Source organism: Diadema setosum, chromosome 22 (assembly GCF_964275005.1).
Source record: "Diadema setosum chromosome 22, eeDiaSeto1, whole genome shotgun sequence".
NCBI lineage: Eukaryota > Metazoa > Echinodermata > Echinoidea > Diadematoida > Diadematidae > Diadema > Diadema setosum.
The window spans coordinates 6,441,875-6,463,718 of NC_092706.1; the positions used below are offsets into that span (position 1 = coordinate 6,441,875).

At 39.4% G+C, this 21,844-nt stretch overlaps 2 protein-coding genes across 2 annotated transcripts in view; one reads left to right on the forward strand and one right to left on the reverse strand.

The window, feature by feature from the left end:
* LOC140245120 (islet cell autoantigen 1-like) overlaps positions 1 to 13,842 on the forward strand; it is a 31,308-nt gene extending 17,466 nt beyond the window's left edge. The window contains exons 6-14 of the mRNA XM_072324719.1: positions 135 to 207; positions 650 to 773; positions 1,652 to 1,850; positions 2,445 to 2,669; positions 5,921 to 6,040; positions 9,882 to 10,012; positions 10,356 to 10,558; positions 12,077 to 12,319; positions 13,410 to 13,842. Of these exons, the coding sequence (XP_072180820.1) occupies positions 135 to 207; positions 650 to 773; positions 1,652 to 1,850; positions 2,445 to 2,669; positions 5,921 to 6,040; positions 9,882 to 10,012; positions 10,356 to 10,558; positions 12,077 to 12,319; positions 13,410 to 13,717 (1,626 nt within the window). The 3' untranslated portion in view covers positions 13,718 to 13,842. The remainder of the gene's footprint in view (positions 1 to 134; positions 208 to 649; positions 774 to 1,651; positions 1,851 to 2,444; positions 2,670 to 5,920; positions 6,041 to 9,881; positions 10,013 to 10,355; positions 10,559 to 12,076; positions 12,320 to 13,409) is intronic.
* Positions 1 to 21,844, reverse strand: part of LOC140245059 (protein transport protein Sec61 subunit beta-like) — a 231,514-nt gene that overhangs the window by 94,372 nt on the left and 115,298 nt on the right. The gene's annotated exons all lie outside the window — the stretch shown is intronic.

The following is a 21,844-nucleotide window of genomic DNA, read 5'->3' on the forward strand; positions in this document are numbered from 1 at the left end:
GGTGAAGAGAATGGGGAAAGAAAGTCAATCAAATACATTATTTATGGATACTCATAAACAGATACACATTTTTTTAAATGCTAAATATCTGGCTTTCATGTTAAGTATACACTATTTGAAACATATATTTCCAGGTTTTCAAGTCCATTCAGAGCACATGTATGGAAATGCTGAGGATTCTCGAGAAGTACCAGGACAATCTTTGTGGTAAGTGAGAACTACAAATGTAGCAAATTTATAAATAACCTAAAACAAAACAATGCAATTAGCATGGTGTAATTGTAGGTAGTACCTATTGGTGAATTTGGAAAAACAAAATGGACTTCATCATCTCACATGGTTATATTGATACTAGTGCTTCTTACTCTAGGCATTTTCAAGTGTGTTGGAAATTTTGTGCACACTTTCATTGTATCTCAGTTGGATAACCCCATAGTTTCAAAAAGTCATATTAACTCAGTAATTAACCCAATTTCTCTAGACGACTATATATAAAACATAAATGCTTCTATGCCTGTGTGTATGAATGTGTGTTTGTGTATACATGTGTGGGTGTGAGTGTGATTTGTGAACCTCACCATGTCCTATGAAACCAAACAACTCAAGTGAACAATTTTATTGTGATGTCATCTTTGTTACCCGGATACAGGGCTGTCGCAAGAGGAGGGGGCCATGGGGCGTTTTCTGAAGCAGAGCAGCAGCGTGGACAAGACACGGGCAGGCAAGATGATGGCCGCCGTCGGGAAGGCACAGACCAGCTCATCAGAACAGAGGTATCGCCCTGAGAGTCCAACGTCCTCTCCTTCGTACTTCTGTTGCATTCAGTGTCGAGTTTTGTCATAATATTGAAGTAGACATATGACAATTTCCTGAAGTGGAAATGGGATTGTATTGTAGATGAGGCTTTGGGAAGCACAAACAGGAAATCCTGATTTGAATCCTGTGCAGGGAAAACTTCCTCTTGCAAGATGTGGTGACCGATGATATCCTACGGAAAAGGAATGCCTGATGTAAATTAGATGACAATTGCAGATCCCTGGATGGTCATTGCTAATACTATTAAAGGGATGGTACAGTTTTGATCGAGATGGGGATTCAGCTTTAACTTTTTGGGAGCAATCCTAATGAAAGGTGGGTCCCACCTTTTATTAGGATCACTTTTTTTGGATGTCAGATTTGGCCCATGAAGATCTATCAGAATGCAAATTTTCAAATTCACTGGACAGTGCTGCGTTTTGGAGATCAATGGGGCGGTCTCGGAGTACCACCACTGTGTATTTTCATGGCTCAAAATAGCCCACTACAGTAAGAATGAAACAGGTTTGTAGTCCAGAGTGACATTATTGGAAGTATCATCATTTTGATTCTTCTTGAAAATTATCTGCAAACTTGGCAGGTATTATGGCCAATGTGCTCAAATTTACAATGGATAACATGCCCCCCAGATGTCCCCCAGACACACTGTCAGGTTTGCTATGGTAATAGTTTGCAAAAATGCATGGAGCTTGAACTTGCGATACTTAGGTGAGTGCTAGACCCCTTGGTCTCTTGTTTAAAATCTTGTGAAGCAGGTAGTAATTGTGACATTACATGACATTCCACACTTGTGTCCTGAACCATAAACCCTTTTATGTCTTGTCGTGAAAAACAGACTAGCGTTGCGTCCTCCGTTGGCCAGGCTGTACCAGGAGATCGAGACGTTCCGCTACCGGGCCATCTCGGACACCCTGATGACCATCAACCGCATGGAGGGGTCAAGGCTGGAGTACAGGGCGGCCCTGCTCTGGATGAAGGACATCTCGAAGGAGCTCGACCCAGACACGTACAAACAGCTGGAGAAGTTTAGAAAGGTACCATGCAGGTGTAGCTCTAATGTCCCATTCACAATCATTATATAGTTAATTTTATATTAGATAGGTATTGTCTATGCTATGACCAGGTATCCATGATACTGATAAAATGAAGTGGCATACTTTTATGATATAGAAGGTAATGTAAACCTCTTTTAAGGAAGCCATACTCCCCACATACAATAAAGATCACACAAACAGACAATTTTGTTTGTAAAATAAACGAACCAAACTCTATGCAAGAAGAATTTGTCCCACAAGAATTTATTTTTCTTCCTGGCCAACTGAATGTTGTGTGCTTCTGCCATGGCATGGTAGATGATATTTCATCCTGCTAGTACTTGCATAGATATTCATTTTCAGTTTTGGACTAGGCAATCAGGTGGTAAATTACTGTAAAAGTAATATCTGACACAACAATCAACAATCCTTCATTTATTTTTCCCTGCTGTCAAGTATATTACATTGTAGGTAGTCATGTGTGCAGATGAGGCCCCAGTCTCACTCATTTCATGCATATGTTGATGTGAAGGAAACCTGATGTCTTTGCTTCCGTTCCCCCCCCCCCCAAAAAAAAAAAAAAAAAAATAACAGGTCCAGGCCCAAGTGCGCTCCACCAAGGCGCGCTTCGAGCAGCTGAAGAACGACGTGTGCCAGAAGGTGGACCTGCTGGGGGCCAGCCGCTGCAACCTGTTCTCCCACACCCTGGCCTCCTACCAGAACACCCTCCTCCACTTCTGGGAGAAGACCTCCCGCACCATGGCGGCCGTCCAGGAGGGCTTCCGCGGCTACCAGCACTACGAGTTCAACATGCTAAAGGTAAGCGGGCGTGGAGGTCCACATGGGGAGCCACTCCTCCTTCCCCCTTCTGTTTCCCTACCCCCTCTCCCTCACCCCTACCAACCAGCAAGTGAAGTTAAGAGAATAAAGATTGTGTCTCAGTAGTCAGTCACATACAATGTATGTCGCAAGTCTCTCAAAGACAATCTATATCACAGAACAAAACAAGCGAGTGAAATGGTCAAGTTGCATCAGGATACATCAGCAATTGGTGCTGTTGGTTTGGTCTTCAATCATAAGCCATAAATATATGAATCAGTGCACATTGTGTTTGAACCATCAAGACAATATTTTTACGAATAGAGAAAAGAAATATACCAGCAGAACAGGTGAAATTGCAATTAATAATGAGTAAGGAGTTCTTGTAACTGTACCTTCAATACATTACAGAACTGTCTACCTTTTTGCTTAGGGCTGATGTCTTTGAAAAATTTGGTGGCCTATTTTGTTTAGATTCAGGAGAACACAGGAAGGAAAAAATACCCCAGGTAGTTTATATTGTGAAAGAACCTTAATTTTGTATTTGTTAGGTTTGCGCGTAGTATACAAGTTAGTCTGGCTGAGTGTGAGTCTTGTGTTGTTGTTGTCATTTTGTGATTACATGCTGTTGTACTTGCAGTGCAGTAGTTCTACCCCAATGGCTAACGTGTGTGTATGCGTGTGTGTGTTTGTCTAACACTCTGATGAATAGCAAACCATAGTCTTTGTATTGAGACTCGATACATATTCAATTCCTTTGTTCCCTGTAATTGATGTGACACCTTTCTCATTGTTGTGTTAATGCTGCTAAATGTTTTCTTGTATGTGTCATTAAGTTTTAGCTTCCAGCTCTTATCTCCTCCCCCTAGTTTTATGATGTGTGTGTCTGTGTGTGTGTATGTGTGTGCCGTTCTGTTCCCTGTCCCAGATATCTTCTGCTGTATGCTTCTTTGTGTGTTCCATCACATGATTCAATTCTGTTAAAGGTACAGTTTACCATTGGGAGCAGTGATTTGAAAAATGTTTAAGATATCACATTTGATGCATATGTGTAGGTCAGTTGTATCACAAAACATCCTATTGCATAAAAATTTTGCAATAAAGCCTAAAATGTAAGGACATATCACAATTTTTCTCAATAAACCATAACTGTAGACGGTTTAGTCTAGAAACATTTTTTTTCATAATTATTGCTCACATTTTGTATATTCAACAATACAATTTGTACTTCACATTGATTATACTGATTCAAATCTTTACATTGGTTGTTTCTATCCCTAACTCATATTTTATAGCTGTTTTGAAGCACTAAAGCTGGGTTTTTATTTCACGTGCAAATGGTAAATTAAATTAAAAGCAAGCTGTTATTGCTCATAGGTGCAGTGTCGCAATACACGAGGAAACAGTTCATGAAAATCACTGGACGTACGAGTCTTACGTATCGTGATGTTTACACTATACCTACAAAGTGTTCTTTCAACACAACAGACAGGAAATCCTGCACAATGAAATATGAACACTTCCTTTAGGGCGTTGACAGTGTAGTTCTGTTTCTGACAAAGGATTATCACATTGAGAGAAGGTTGCTCTGTGTGTGATTAAAACATGCTAAATCTCAGACTCGCATTGCAAGTGTATTAAATGCTTGGTTAGTATCTCTCTCCTGAATCACATGTAGTTTCAAATACATTATTCAGTTCTTTGTGTGGGAATCACATACATGTAGTTACATTATTCAGTTCTTCGTGAGGGAATCGCGTTGAAACCAAAAGGGGCGTGTAGCTCTCCCAGATCTCTCAAAAGAACTTCAGTCCATTTATCATTATTTTAGCTGTGCAAGTCAGTGTGTCTTCTTATGTTATTCATTTATTTATAATTTTATTAATATCATTATTATCATTGTTTTTTAATTATTATTGTTGTTATTTTTTTTAATACTATTTTTACTATGTACTGCCAAAGCAGCTATTTTCCAGTCCAATTGTTACGATATTGCGGCTTTAAGAATTAAACCAGTGTGGGTAATTGTATGCTCATACTCACAAATATATTTGCCTTTAATCTTCCAGTCACATGTGTTGTAAACTGTAATATAGCTACAGTGTGTCTGTTGCTCTTCAAGAGAAATCCTTGGGGGAATAATTCTTCATGCTGGAGAAAGCTAGGTAATTCAAAGAGACAGGTTCTTTTTCCACCTCCCTGGTTTAAGTCTGAACTTCTTGTCATTGATGGGCTTTATTAGCTGTGAAGTGCAATTGAAAGTTGCTGCAAAGAGTTGTAAATCCTCTTGATTTGATATCAGCCATGTACCATTTGTGTAGGTACTTAGCTTTGATATTTACAATCATGTAATAAGATCTTTATGATCTCTATGTCTTCATCAACCAACAATTTATGATAGTCATGCATAGACTGCTCATGCTTTCTTTCTTCTGACCGCCTTCTACACTTCCTTGACCCTTGGTGCCCTGTAGCAGTATTTGTTCACAGAAACATTGTTAGATGTATATCAAGGAAATGATGTTGTGAGGATTCCGTTACAATTTTCAGAATAAAATTTAAAATTCCTCGTGGCCCCAAGCAGTACACTTTTGCATTGTAATTCTATAGAGTCCATGATGTCAAAGAAAAGAGATTTAACCCTTTAGCAACTGAAGATTCTGTACATAATGGCCTATTGTTCCCTAGAAGGTACAGCAATACTCCTCTAATTTCGACAACTTTATAAATGATGCAAAATAGATCACTGCATGTTTATTTTTGTCTATTATAAGTTATGTTCACTTGAAAGCCTATCAAGACTTTACCAAGAGAATTGTGTGTCACAGAAATAATTCTGACATACTTTTGTTGACCGGTGACCTCTTTCAAATTATGTTATTATATATTCTATATGAAAACAAAAATAGCAGAGCTGGAACTATAAAATAATAAGACGGGCAGTTTCGGGTGGTTCAGTTACTAATTGGTTAACCTGGTTGTTCAGTATAAGGGCAGTGCAATAAGATGCTATACTTCCGAGGAAAATGAAGAGTGGAAGTGGGATGATGTTTGCTGGAAATTGTTGGTGTGTTCCTTGCGGAATGTTCTCCTACCGAGGTCATCCCACTGAGTTTATCCTACCGAGTGGCTGTAATGTGTGACGAAGTACCCCATGTGCCATAGATACCCTGTTCCCCGAACCCCACATTAACCCTCTAGTAGCCCTCTTGTGAGTAGTTTGTCTCGTGGCCCTTTGTTCCGCTTCGTAGGAGTTGTCGGAAACGAGCAAACAACTCGCGGAGCTGACGGGCGCAAAGGATGTCGCCCCCGATTGGGACGCGGAAGAGGGATCCGACGAGCGCAGGAGCTGGGAGCGATTAAGATCAGATGTAAATTGCTTTGCCTGCTTTTACTGGGGAAAAAGTGTGTCATACAAAGCAAGCCTCATTCTGTTTCATCCACCTGCATTGTTCACTACTCCTGTTTCATGGTCATATTGGTGGCGGTGTAATCATGCATTCTTTTAGCTTTGACTCCCTGCCCTTCGTTGTTTGATATTCTCCCTGTGGTTCCATGCATCCTGTCATATAGAACATATACCATATGATATCAGGTGATCTTTCCCTATTATATCTTAGCCATGTCTTTTCCTATGTTTCGCTCATCCAATCTTGTAAAATTTGTGTCATGTGTGTCGTTAGTATTCATGTTGTGTGTTTTGTTTTGTCTGGTACTCTTGCTGCTCAGTAATCCTTTATTTCTCCTGTGGGTTTCTTTCGCTAGTAGTAACAGTTCAACATTTGTAATAATATCTTGTCATGTACAGTATGTGTCTCCATATTTTTTCTCTGTCTGTATGAATGCTCATATAAAGTCAGTCATGCAGCTGTGAATTCACAATTACTGTCTTTACTAGCATATTGCTTTCTTGTCTTTCTTAATTTTGTTGTCATGCTGGCAGTATATTGTTTAGAAGAAAGAACTTGTTCTTATCTATGCATAGCATCTGTCTTGGTGTAATTACTAAAATGATATCAATCCTGTACAAGTATTGCATTATCCAGCTCGTATAAATCACTGTGATGCACATTGTACAAATAAGGCACATTGCACAGTGCATTTCATAGTAAGAATTATCCACCTGATTGTAACTTTCAAAAAGTCAGCACTGTGTGTTGTTTGTTTGATAAACAAATACTCTATATTGTGCCAGTACTTCAGATAAAACTGTAGGGCATATCCTACATTTGTGTTTCTTCACATTATTTTGTACAGCTACAAAGCAATAATGAGAAATTAGAAAATCTTTGTGTTTACAAGAGAATGTTTGACTAGTGCATGAGTTGATTTGGTCTCATTAGTTATTAGGCCACTTTCATATTCTGCATCATGCACAATCAATCCTGTGCCCATATTTACTGAAAGCAATATTTGAGGATGAGAACATGTTAATGGCTAAACTCACCAACATGGCTATGTCTTATATGACTTTGATTTGTGTCGTTTATCTCTTCTTCAAAAGCCACTGCAGTAATTGCAATAACACGGACTTTGATTCATGTCTTGGCCATTTAAAAGCAATTTGTCAAAGACCTGCCACTATCCAAACTTGCAAGATGGCTAGAATGCACCGATGCCTATTAAAAATTTTGGTATAAGTGCCCCAGTGAAAGAGCTGGCTGTCATGCAATTTTAGCAAAAGCTCAAGGCTGTTGAGTGTGTTTTATGTATCATTTCAACTGTAATGTTTGGTTAAAATCAGGTCATCTAATTTCTAATTATTTTTACTCTATACTGTGTGATAATTTCTGAATCATATCTTTATGGAATGTTTGATCCTTTCTTATTTAGTCTCTAGAATTCTCTCTCTCACTCTGTCTTTCTTTCTCTCTGTCTTAACCCTAAAAAGACTGGGGGGGGGGCCTAAAAGGCCCCTCCCTCGACATTTCGCGCGATTACTCTGCAACACGCAATGCTCTCGCCGCGATTCTCTATGACTTTTTTCTTTCGAGTTTCCCGCACATTTTGACACCAAATTTGTGACGCCCGGGGGTACGGTTCTGAAGTTACATAACTTTTTGTACATGCACGTGAGGCCGAAAATGGCTCAAAAATGTGATTTTGTGTACAAAGTCAATGCAAATTGAGTTTTTTCACATGGCTCATATAAATATGCTAATTTTTACTCTCAATGGCTAAAATTAATTTGTTTTAGGAGTATTATGCTTCAAAAAGTGTCTGCCACAAATTTTGTAAAAAAAAAACAACAAAAACAAAAGGTCGAAAAAACAAAGAAATACATAAGAAATTCATAAAACAATAAAATAGATAAGAAATTAATTTTGATACCGAATTTTTTTTCAAGTACATTTGCTAAGAATGCCACTAAGAATAATTAGACCAAAAATGAGCACTTTTGGAGCTTTATTTACTGATTTAGATCAAAGAGTCTGATTTCTCGCATAAATTAGCATAATTAATCAAAATAAAATAAAAGAAGACTATTTTGTAAAATTTGAATATACGATCTTGTAGATTACATCGCACACTACCATTGTGCAAATTTTCGCGGCGATCGCGCGATCCATGGCCGAGATCTTAAGGGGGGGCCCTTTAGGCCCCCCCCCAGTCTTTCGAGCTACCAAAATAGCCCAGTCTTTTTAGGGTTAAAGGGACTGTACGGTACTGGTTGAGGTGGGGATTCATGTTTTATACATTCCTAAGTGAGATAATGAGAAACCTGTTATGAAATATGAAAGAGCATGTAATTCTAAGCTGGATTCAACGTTTATTTGATGAAAATTGGTTTTCAAATGGCTGAGATATAAAAAAAAAGTGATAATAATAAAAGGCGATCTCTTTGTTTCACCTTGTGTTCGGATATCTCGGCCATTTCATAACCGATTTTCATCAAATAAACTTTTGATACCCCTTAGAATTGGATGCTCTTTGACATCTCATAGAGTAGTTTCTGAATATCTCACAAAATGTTAAAAGCTAAATCCTCACCTCGACCAGAACTGTACACACCCTTTAAGTCCTCTTTTTTTTTTTTTTTGGGGGGGGGGAGGGGAAGCAGATGATCACTGCTAATGTAAATATACAACCTCACCTCATATTCTTCAGACCCCTGCCCCCTCAGCAAAACTTGTGCTGCCCAAAAAAGGACAACATTTTGTTTTCAATTGCCATGGTCATGATGTGAAATCCTGTCACCTAGTTTCAAGTCCCCTCACAGTTACAACTGAACTGTGACGTGAAAGATGCATGGCGATAGCATGCTCTTGTAGTAATCTTTTAATACACAAGTTAGAATTTGACATCTTATCGGTTGGAAACTGTCTGTGCTTTGCTTCAGTAATCTGTTTTCTCTTTCCCTCTCTTTTTGGCATTACTACAGAAGGAATGTTGCCTGCTTAAATATTTCTTTTGCTTCTTTCTTGATATTCTTCTTTAAATACATATGCTCCAATAGCGCAATCACTCACACACACAAATCTAAGAAAAGTTTGGATACCTCTTGTGGTTATTTGGTACATTGTAGATCAGTGTCATTCAAAACCAGTAAATGTAGAAGTACCAAGTGTGTATCCTGCACTAACAAGTCTCAGAAGCACCAATACACTGATCTATTGAGTCTGGTAGAGCACACCTTTGTTCATCAAATCTCTTGATAATTTTTTGTGTGAAGGATTTGTTTCAGTATTGATTAATACACATTTTAATGAGCAGTGGCTCGTGGCTTTGTTGCTGTATTTTTATTTCTATTTCTATTTCGTAAGCACTCAGAGTATTCATTCTCACAGACTGATTGTTGTTGCATAACAGCAGTAGTCTTGATTGTAAATTGCCATCTTACCCGTTTGTTTATCTATGTACCTCTCATAGGATGTATATGCCTTTAAGCATGCAGCTATGTTTGGAACAGGTCCAACCAAATAAAAATGATACATTCACAACAACTTACCCTGTATCAACAGTTACACCGTAGATTCTACCACTTACATATAAATGGCAACAACTTACAAACACCAAAATTATACCACATACAAGAAGAGAGGACCATCACATATCTAAATATTTACAATTGTATCTTCAAATTGACATCCATTCCAGCAACCATCGCATGATGCGCTTGGTGTGTTTTGGCTTTGATACGCTTCACAATGGTCATTCTCAGTATTGGAAGTTATGTAGTGACTTCATGCATCTTCTGCATCCAAACTGCAGGACCTCACACAAACAAGCAAACAGCTGGCAGAGGAGACTAACCCGAAGCGGGGCAGGTCAAGTGTCGATGAGGCACAGGAGGTGACGGAGGAGAACAAGGCCAGAACAGACGAACAGGCTGCCAGGGAAAGGTGAGTTCTGCATTGGCAACATTTTGGTTGTCATGGAAACAGCTCATGTCTAGGTCTTCTGTTGATTACGTTGTAACAAACTTGACTCAAATCTGAACGGTGAGTGGCGCTGCAGGACTAAAAGTCAGGTACACCAGCTTTTATTATAATTTCACTCTTATGATCTCAAAGTACTCCAAAGCAACTCATTGTCCTGACAAATTACATCAGCCAGACAAGTTTCCTGGTAGACCCTTTTGATATATTGCGAGCAAATTCAAAATGATGGAAAATGAATTCTGAGAACTGTGTTTAATCTTTAATGTGATAATACCATACAACCCCAAATTACTACAATCTACAGACTGATTTCACTGAGTGATGATCCCGAGCATCCGATGGGGAACGGCGGCGCCCACCTAGACTCGACAGGCAACGGCCTCCATCCTCGGGCGGGGCAGGATTTTGCGGCGGACCTCCTTGGTGGGGACGAAGGCCTGTCGGAGCAGGAGAGAACAGCCTTCATGAACCTCATAGGGGGTCAGGATGGGAGTAAGGAGGAGTTTGGTAAGTTAGCCATAAAGATACGACCCTCTCGGTATCAAACCCCCCGCGGCATTGCTTACAAGCAAGTCTCTATTAAACTTGGATGACCAATGTGTTCCCTGTGGCAACTAGAAGATGCTGTATAACAAATGACACCTCATCCCTCAAAATATGGACCACTCTTAAAGTGATGTAGATTATCATTCATCCAGTCGGAGTGTAACTCCGAAATTGTAATAAATCACGGAACTGGAAAGGGAACTTATGTCGTGCGACGTTTCGCCAATTAACAATCAGCTTCTTCTGGCGTCCTTACAGTGGAAGAATGATCCTTACATGTGTGAAGTCGTCCTGGAATTTTGCGCACTGATGCGCGTTCAGCTTGTGAAAGACAGCTTGGAATCTTTCAGATCGCCCGGTCACACCTTAAAGAGACCAACCACTCATTCAATAACAACGATGTGTTGGTGCTTGACAGAGAGGCCCATTGGTTTGAACAAGGTGTAAAAGAATCAATTTGGGAAAGAGTGGAGGAACCCAGCCTCAACAGGAAGGGGGGCCTCCATTTCAACCTGAAAGATTCCGTGCTGTCTTTCATGCACTGTAAGCGCATGAGTGCATGAAATTCCTGCTTAACTTCATGCATACAAGGACCATTCTTCCATCGGAAGGACGCCAGAAGAAGCTGATTGTTAATCTGCGAAATGTCGCACGATGTAAGTTCCCTTTTCAGTGTCGTGATTTATAATAGTTTTGGATGGACGACCACTCTTCTCAGACAGCTGTTTTTCTCCACACACTGTCTGTCAGTGACAGAGCATTTCCCAAGAAGTTAACCGTACTTTGTCATCTTCAAGTAAAATTTAAAGGCATCAGTGCTTTCAAGCACTGGGCATGATACAAACTGTGTATACTGTGTACTGCCCTTACTGTCATATCTACTACACATTAGCACCCACTGCAAATGTGTGAGAAATCTTTCTGGAAGTTTCTGCTCGGTATGGAAAGAAGGAACAAGAAAGAAGTACTACATAACCTGTTATTTTCGCATACAGATATTTTCGCAAATTAGGAGGTCACAGACATTTTCGTGATGTGACAGCGATGCTATCGTAAATTCACTGTTATCCGAGTGCATGGCGACATTTTTGCATGTTGTTTAATTCACAATCCAACTGTGATGAGCAAAATTTGTGAAAATTGAACCCTCTCGAAAATAATAGCTTATGCAGTAGAATGGTAGTGATGAACTCAAGCTGTAAAATTATGTGTAATACAGATGTCATGTTAAATTTTCCCCTCTCCACTGTAGTCCTTTTGCACCCTCTTGCATGTACAGTGTTTGAATTATAGCCGAGATAAAAATCAGTTTTAGACCAAATGAATGCTTAGTGCTTTTTAAAAAGAAAAAAAAAATATACCAAATTCTTATAAACCGCCAAAACTTCCACCCTCCGGCCCCTCCCCCCCCCCCCCCCCATTAGCACCATAATAACAAACAAACAATTGTGAGGAAATATGTGGATGTTGTAACTGCAGGTGCCTTCACAGGGGCTGACCTGCTGTCTGGGAACAACGATGACCTCAAGGATGAGATGGACCTCCTGAACGAGATCCTCAACACGCCCTCCACCGTACCCGCAGACGAGACCACGTCCATGGGCGGGGCCCTGCCAGGAGATGGTAGCATAGGCGGGCCCGGCGAGGCGGGGCAGAGCAGGGGTGGTTTCATGCCCTCGGACCTCCTGGAAATCACGTCGATGATGAGTGAGATGCCCACAGGTGAGGGAGTGGTAACAGTTCAGGGGGATGTTTCATAAAGCTGTACTTAAAGTTACGAATGACTTACGAATGACTGGTGATCAGTTCTGATGTGCTATACTTATCAGAATTTCAATAATTCACCGCAAGAACTGATCACCAGTCATTCTTCAGTCGTTTGTAACTTTAAGAACAGCTTTATGAAACACCCCCCTGGTTGTCATTGCTTAGCCATAGAGGCTTCTGGCAGCGTATCATGGTCATGGGACCAGTTGGACTCAGGGGTGCTAATTTTCAGGTCCAAGCGTGAAATCAGACCCTGGCAGTTGATTTTTCAGACACCTTTGTATGCAGAATTGCTCTTTGTAGATTAATTTGTGTTTTGCTTCCCTCTAGTGCATTAAAGTAAAGTAGATCCTCTTATGTTGAAATTTTCTGTCTATCAACTTTTCAAGAACAGTAAGATGCGAAGCAGGTTTCCACTTTGGGGATACCTGCTTCGCATGACCATAAGGGGACCATTGCTACATCCAGAATTTGTTTCATGTCTATGATCACCACCCTATGTATATGTTGTGTGGATGTGCATGGATATGTACAAGTAGAGTTTACAATGAGGTGCTGTGGTCTTGGAAGCACTTATTACTGCTTTTAAATTTGTCGGCCTGCAGTTTCATATCCCCTCGGGGGAAATTATTTCTGAGTCAGTACAGAAATTGATAGCCCTTGTGTCACCATTCTTCAGGCTGGGGTTAAAGAGGGAATGAATTACCAAAATTTCACTCCATATCTCTACAATGCCTGTAGGTATTTTCTTGAAATATAGTGTATATGTATATGTATTACCAGGTAAGGATTCTCTATAAAAAGTTTTAGGCCATGGGGTCAAATGTCAAAGGTCTAGTGAAAATGCGAAAATTTCACTTTTTCTCCATACCTCAAAAATGTTCATAATTTCATCATTGGCAGAATGATGCAAAATAGTAGAGGCATACCAGTCACCATTGCAGCATTTCTAGTATGTGTGTGTGTTGTCATCAAACGCACTACTAGTATTTTCAACTGACATTGTCCTCTCTTTCCCCAACCTTACCCACTTCTTCCTTCTCAGGTTCACCCGCTACCACTCCCCAGGGAGGCCCCAATGTTCCGCGACCAGCTCCACCCCAGTATTCCGACCTCTTTGCCGACCAGGCTACCACCGCTGCTGCCGCCGCCGCTGCTGCTGCCACGGCGGGTGCCGGGACAGTGCCGGGTTCCACCAACAAGGTGGACTCAAGCAAGCCGCAGGCGTTCAAGAAGGGCCAGAAGACGGACATGTCTGCGTGGTTCAACCTCTTTGCGGATCTCGACCCTCTCGCCAACCCAGATGAGATCGGCAAGGAGGAAGGGAGCGAGGTGGAGAGCAGAAACTGTTAGTGCACCTCACCCGCATCGAACCATCATCTGACTATTTCATTTCACGGAAGCGTGGTGCCACATACACTTGACTCGTCCGCAATTCCCTAGCAGTTTGATGTCATATTGTTTCTTCTCTTAATTGTTCAGGATAGTCTCTGTCTGGACAAAGACAAAGAAAAAGCAATCTCACAAACTTGTGAATTAGCAGCAAGTTTTATTCACTTTGTCTGACCGGTAGTGTGTTATTGGTAGCAATGATTGTGGTATAAAGATCTATGGTATTTGTAAATCATTTTGAATAGAAAACCATACCAGATTTTGGGGGGGGGGGGGATTTGGGGTGGGTCAATTATGATAATTGCATATGTATATGGATTTATGTTGTCAGGAATGACTGTGCACACCCAGATGCTCTTCAAAGTTGGACCTATAGATTATTGGCATTGCTTGCAAAGTTCTTGTGTAATGATGCTCAAAATAGTGTGAAAATGTTACAGTACTTTCTTCCCGCATAAGATTATTCATGTAATTTATAGATCTGCAAGAGTACTCCTCGTATCCTTGACCAAGACTGATGATATTCCTCGGTCATTTCATTGTGTTCGTATCATTCCATCAGTACGCCGTCAAATCTTTCTCCCCATTCCTGAGATATGTATTCAAGAGAGAGACAAGGGCAAGTTGAGATCAAATTGAAAATGTTAAACAGTGCTACCAGAACTTGAGAATAAAAGGGCTATGACGTGTTCCAAAACCAATAACAAATAGCGCACAATACCCCCCCCCTTTGAAACAGACAAACAAGTCAGAGTAAAGCAAATGAACATACAAACAAACAAACAGACAAGCAAACAAACCAGAAATGTTGCAGTCAACCATGCTTTATATGATTATGTCATTCTGGTGTCCTACCTCTGCAGTTTGTGGAAGTATCTGTCACACCGGTTCTCAGTGAATGTTTAACAGTGCTACCAGAACTTGAGAATAAAAGGGATAACAATGTGCTCCAAAAGCAACTGCAAATAAAGTACAATTCTCACCCCCCTTCCCAAACAACGGAAGAAGTCCCGTTAGCAGGCGACAATTAAAGCAAATGAACAAACAGACAACCGTACAAACAAGCAAACAAGAAATGGTGCAGTCAGCATTGCTTTAAGAATTATGTCATTTTTGCTTTTCACCCCTGCAGTTTTGGAAGTATCCATCACACTAATTCTCGGGTCTTCTCTAGTGCAGATTCTCCAGATTGTTTGACCCTGCCCCAGCTACATTGTATTTCTGCATAAACTTAAACATTTTCTGTAAATGTATGTCTTTTGTGTGGGTACCAACTTGTTTGTTTATGATCATATTACACATTCAAGCCTGTCATGCAAAGACAAGGAATATTTTTGTTTTTGCTAATCTTTAACAGACATGTGACTACATGATCACTGGTATGCCTTGTACACGTGGGGTAATTGTATAATCATTCATTTGTGTCTCCTGTGTCTTTTACCCAGTGATTAAGTAAGGTTTTCTTTTGATATGACTCATTTGTGAATGAATTTTCACACGACTTCTTCAAACCTGCAATTGTCCTCTCATCCAAGTTCCAGCACCTCGACTTGTTCTTTTGCCCTACATTAAAAATGTGTGCCCAATCTTTCTTCCACTTCTGTGTGGGAGCCTAACACCAAGCTTCTGTATTCTGCATCGAGTGAACTCACGCCGTCAGAAGGGGCATTTTTCACTCGCAGTATGCAGCGAGTTTCATGTCTGCAAGACTTTACTCTTTTGTCCGCATCCGATGGAAATATCACCTGGTCCACTGTGCTGCAAAATTTCATCATCTTTTGAGCATGACTTGTGGTGGTGCATAGTGATTCATTTTCCTGATCCTCTGGTTGCTATTTGTATTCACAATGTTTGGGAATTGTATGGAGGACATAAAAAGCTAGTGAGAGGTCTCATTGCTACATGAGTCACACTTGCTGTAAGTTTATATTTGTGATTCATTGTCCCCACTGGCAGAACAAAAACTTCTAAATTCTTGAAGTTTGATAATGAAGCAAAAAAGTGTTTGAGGATTTAAAAGATTGCAAGACAGCTTGCATATGTATGTTTTCACTGGTGATTATTTGTCCATATTAGCAAAACAAAAAACTCTAAGCTTCTTAGAGTTTACAAATCTGCAATATTACAGTGCAATTGTCACTAACCCTATTTACCTTTCTTGGTACCCTTGTACATGCTAATTGCAGGGAGATTTATTTATTTACTTTTTTTGGTTGATCCTCACCATTTCTTACCATGTAATGTTGCAAGCAAATAACACTTTGTCATCCCTCTCCCTTCCACAGTACTCATCATTTAATAACCAACTGATATTTATATAAATGAAACTGAAGGGGGATATGAGTAATTCAAGCATACACCCAATATTCATTTCATTCTTGTTCTTCACAGTACTGTCCACTTTGGTTCTGTAATCCCTGTTACTGTCTGTTTGCAATCAGTGTATCAAGAGCGTATCGGGGGCATTTCTCCTCAGTTTCCACGCCAACAGACTCAGGCCAGACTCAAGTGGTTGAGAAATGAAGGTGAAACTCGAGAACCTGCAGAGCTTAGCATAACATGCTAAGTACTTGCCACTCCAGCAGGTATCAAATTGTCGTCCAGTACGTGTGTGCGGGGATCAATGTGAACTGTAGGGCCTTAAACCTAGCAGCAGTGATATTTTGATTGGCAAAGAGCAATGCATACACTCGCCCTGTGACACTTTCTCATAAAGCAAAATCATGATATGGTTTCAGTCCTTGTTAAATATCAATCATCAAAGCAAAGCAGTGTTCTATTAGTCTGGGCAGGAAAAAAAAAAACAATATCTGTAATACTTGGGTCATGCAAAACTGTCTATTCAATTACAGTAACTATAATTCCCTATGATCCATACTCTTGAGCAAAAGGAAATGGTTCAAATAAAGTTTGTCTATACACTGGGGTACACAGTTCCAAGTAAATCGTAAAGAACAATCTCTTTTCTTACGTATAGAATGATAAGGAGGTTGTATTGGCTTTTAAACACCCTTCTTGCTCTCAAACCATATGACCAAATGCTGAACATGACCGTCTTGGAATTTGCCCCTTTTGAACTTTGTGCTGGGATTATTAATGCCGTCTTTACTCCGTCACCTCCCATATCTATCCTTTCAAATTGATCACTTTATACACAGACAGTACTGCGAATGTTGTTTTTACTACCTGACAAGTATAGTGCCTACAAGATTGCCCCTTTACAAAGGTCCTCCCACACAGCATGCACCTTCAGAGCAGGAAGGATATATGTGTTTGTATAGAATGAATTATTGTTCACACAAGGTAGCTAAGGAAGACTTTATATCTAAATGCAACTGTGTTGAAGTGTATCTGAATTTTTGAAGAGGTTGGCAAAAAATAAGTGTAGTTGTAGAGGTTTTTTTTTTTTTTGTGTGTGTGGGCCATGTAATAACACCCTCTTTCTGCAAAAAAAAACGAATTCCCTTTATTCTTGAAATGTAGTTGGCTTGAATGAGGGCTATGGAAAAAATAAAGAAAACACTAGAAGAATAAGAGTCTGGGAATGGTATTCAAGTTATGCCTGCACCGCTGCACTGAAATGAGCTGTCCTTTCAAACAATGGGAGGTGACTTGGTGCTCTTCAGTTGCACATGGCTGTACAGATGGACAATAACCGAATTAAATGGATTACCAATGGCTCATTGTGTGTAGTACAGTAATCTTGTATGCAGTTTTCCAGGAAACGCATTTGACTTTGTAGGAATTTTTTTTTTTTCATCATGTTTTTTGGGGGAGAAAAGAAGAGTAGAGTCCTCAGCTGCAACACCCAAAACACAGAGCTTTCAAAAGGCCACCACTCTGTTGCAATCTTTTGTAATATTCCTGTTGATTGTCTTAACTTGCATGACATTGTAAGTCACTCGAAAGCAAAACTTGAGAAAGAAGTTTGGTGTGTGATTCATTTCAGTTTCGTACCAATGTTTTTTTCCTTAATTCTTTTAATTCAGGTCTATCAGATTTCAGCAGACTCTAGCAAAGTTTCTAATTGTTACGTGATCCATTGTGCCACTGTTCGACATTACATGTTACTCACGTACAAGGAAGCGTACTGATGAGAATGTGCATTCTGATAAAATAAGTAGTTTGTCCCTGTACGATATTATTCGCACGTACCACGAAAACTGGTTGCCAATGCCATGCAAAGTTTGGAAGAATGACATTATCGTTATGAGGAAATGTAATGATGGGATTTTTTGTTTATTCTTCTATTTCTTTTTTTCCCCCCATATTTGCAATACTCATGTAGCAGATACTCTCTCACATGCTACCATTGGAATGTGAAATACTACATGGGGCTGTCAATCACAATAGCCATTACCTTGTAGGTCTTGTGAGAAATTTGTGTGAACTGGTTCAGTAGATATCATGGATATAATATTCAGGGCAGGACAAGGGGAGCAAAAATGCTTCAAAAATACAAACTGCACATGCCACATTGCCAATGCAACTTTGCACTATTGGGGATTCAAGGACCTCTTTTTGTAACATGGATTTTGTTGTTTTGTTTCACAAGGATCCTGATAACCAATGTAGAGTATTGATATGATGGTGATGACGTAGTAATATATTTAGTTCACATGGGATGTTTTTGTCCTTTTCCCCAGCATGTAGCTAAAGTGGACAACATGAAGAGGAGCCGTGCAAAATACACCAGCATCACATAATTATATGAAGAGTTTTATCGCAAAATGAGCTAACTATATTCTTGTTAAGTTGAGATATTTGTGATTAAAACTGCAAAAAAAAAAAAAGAAGAAAATACAGGATACCTTTAATCATAACTTCTAGAACATTCCTTGTTACGTCACAAGTAAGGTATTACTGGAAAGGTTTAATTTTGCTTTATCTGATGATGGACTTACTTCAGCTCATTTTGCAATAAAACTCTTTGTTATGTAAAGCAACCATTGCTTCTGTCTGACAGGCAGAATGAGATATAATAACTTTACATACAGAGAAGTTTTCCTAGATCACATAGAGTGTGCGATGTTAGAGATAGAAAAATGTAGATTAGTTGAGAATGATTATATTTTTGATTGACAGAATAGAATGTTGTTGGTTTTGTTCTTTCAACTTCCTCTGTGACTATACAGTTCGTGTAGACTGACCATTGCATACTGTAAAACATGATATTTTAGCGGCATGAAATTTTCGCAAATTGGAGCTGATGGCCTTTTTCACGGCATGAAATTTTCGCGAAGTACCTCTGGCATTCAATGCATATAGTGTATACAAGAGCATTCGTGTGCATTTTAATTTCGTGAATCTTTGCTCTCGCGAAATTCGCGAAATTAAAATGCACGCGAACACTCCTCGTTTTACAGTATCTTAGAAATTGACTCTGTTTGAATGTACTGTGCCAAGATGTTTATGGAGCTTTCATTTGCTTTGTACACTTACTAGGGAAAACAACTACTGGTTTGCCAAGATTTTTCGGTGTTTGTTAAAACTATATGTGCAAACATGAGTGCAGTGTGTTGCTGGCAAGGAGAAGATGTTCTCTATGCCTCCTAATTCAAGAGGAAATATTTGATAAGAGTTGCTCGGATGTTTCTACGCCATTCTTGTCTGAAGGGATGATGCTTCTGAATACATGGTTAACCGATGTGATTTTGTGTTGTTGTTGTTTTTTTTTTCTGCTATTAATTTTGTTCAGATTTCTTTATCTCATTTGAGGGATTTTCCAGTCTTGACTGGCCCTTTAAGCCATGAATCCAAAGTTCCATGTTTTCCTAGAAGTCACAGGATCGTAATTGCTGTTTTGGCAGTTAAAGCAAAGGGATGACATGATGTTCATTAGGTGTGTAAAATTATCTCCGACAAATTTCCCATTTCCTGTTTTGATGTTGCACATTTATCAAAGTTTTCAGGTTAAAAAACAACATCAACAGTAACACAAACAAACTTGAGCTGTATGGGTTCCACACACTATCATCAGTGTCTGAAGTAGTACATGGCTGTATGTGAATTGAAGCTATGAAAATTGTGGTTGAAAATGATGACGTAATGCTTAAAGAAAAAGTGAACATTTGTGAGTGACCATGCCCTAGATTTTCCATCGACAGTACCGTATGTCCCCCCAAAAAAATTACGACTGGACCCTCCGCAATGATATCTTTAAAAATATTGAATCAATGTAAATACAAATTCATGGTATGAAACTATAACTCATTGCCCACATCTTACAGAAAATCCCATTTTCTTCCCTCCAAATTCTGTCTATTGTGTTCACACACAAGATCATCAAAGTGCTAAACTTGGAAGAATCAGACTCGTGACATGCTTTACAACAATCCACATTTCTCTGTGACCGCTTAACTAAATCGAATGGGGTTTTCTGCAAAATAGAGCTAAAATGTTATATTTTAAGACTCTGAAGTAGCATTTAGACAGTTTAATTATATTGGGTGTTATCAATGCGAAAATCTGATTTTAATTTTTTCTGGGACATACTGTACTGTTAGAATAAACTGTATCAGAAACATTTCAATAGCATGGTGACATGAGTTCATAAGCTACACTGTAAAACATGATATATTTGTGGTATGAAATTTTCGTGAATTGGAACCAGTGGCCTTTTCCACAGCATGAAATTTTCACAAATTGCCACTGGCATTCAGTGCATATTGTAGTGTTTGCAAGAACTTTCACACACATCTTAAATTTGCAAATCTTGGCTCTCGCCAAATTTGAATGCATGTGAACATTCCTTGTTTTACAGTATCTATGTAGACGGGGAAGAAGTTCAGGTGTATCTGTTCATGTACTCTAGTGTGAAGGGTTCCAGTATTTCATGGTTTTGGATATTTGCAGCCATTGCCATTTGCCCTGTGGGACGATGGCAAATTGAGGTAGACTGTAATGATTGTGTTCAGATGTAGTGATTTCAGTTCAAAGTCCATTGTTTGTTTCCTGTGTGCATGACTCTGTCCCACTGATGGGCGAGAGGAGGGCTGGTCACAAGTCAACTTTGCTTTAACGAGTCCCAAGTATACTCGGGTAGGTGTCCATGGGAAACGCGTGTTATAGCAAAATTAGTCCATCCTCAACAGGTTAATGACTGAAATGCATGGTCATCTGCTGACCCACAGCATATGATTTTAATCACGATCCATTTTATCATTGAAGGATTCTTCTCATTATTTTGTGGCTTGGTGTTGGCACAGTGAAGCATCTGTGAACATTTGGGATGGACGTTAGATTTTTAGAGTAGCAAGCAAGAAAAAGATCCAGGTATTATGATGTCCAGTGTGTTGTACAGTACTTTCCAATGCTGGAATGATATACAGTAATGATGAAGTTTTGATTGTTCCAAAACCAAGCTCACAAGATCAGGATAATGACAGCCATTTGAAGGAATGGCCATGGCGATAAAGCAATCAAATTAGATGAGTGTAAAACTTTGATCTTTTATGCAACCTCAAAGGAATGGAGACAAGTCTATATTGTACAGGGAAAGCAGAATTTATATCAATGTGAACAGTCCTTTCAGTAGTGCTGAATCGGAGCATTTTTATTTTTCAAGTGTGAATGGTGCCAGGTGGAATATCATACATTACAGCCTGTATTTGCAGGATGCAGTTTGCAAATCACAAAGTCAGATTTGTTGTGATAGAAAACTTTCTTCAAAAGCAATGTATAGATTTTTTTTTCTCCTACAAATGTGGCCAAGATTGACAAGTTATATGTTGGGAGAGGAACAAAAAAAGTCATCAAAGGGTGTGCAGTCCATATCTTCATAAAATGCTATTTTGTTTTGTTTCAAATCAATGTTTGTTGGCCTTTTAGTATTGTTCTATGGTGTGTTCAGGCAAGGTGTCTGCATGCATTTTGAAAAGCTGATGTATTAGAGGTGTATGATTTTGGGGGCTTTTGTGTTTGTAATCAAGGGGATGTGCATTGTTACGTCTTGGGATATTATGAGTCATATTGAAAATATGCCCTTATGAAAGTATTATATATTTTGTTTGTGCAATCTTACTGTAGTAAAGTTGTAGGGGAAGGGAAAAAAGGTATTTGTGATAATCTCCTTGTTTTCTCTGTATA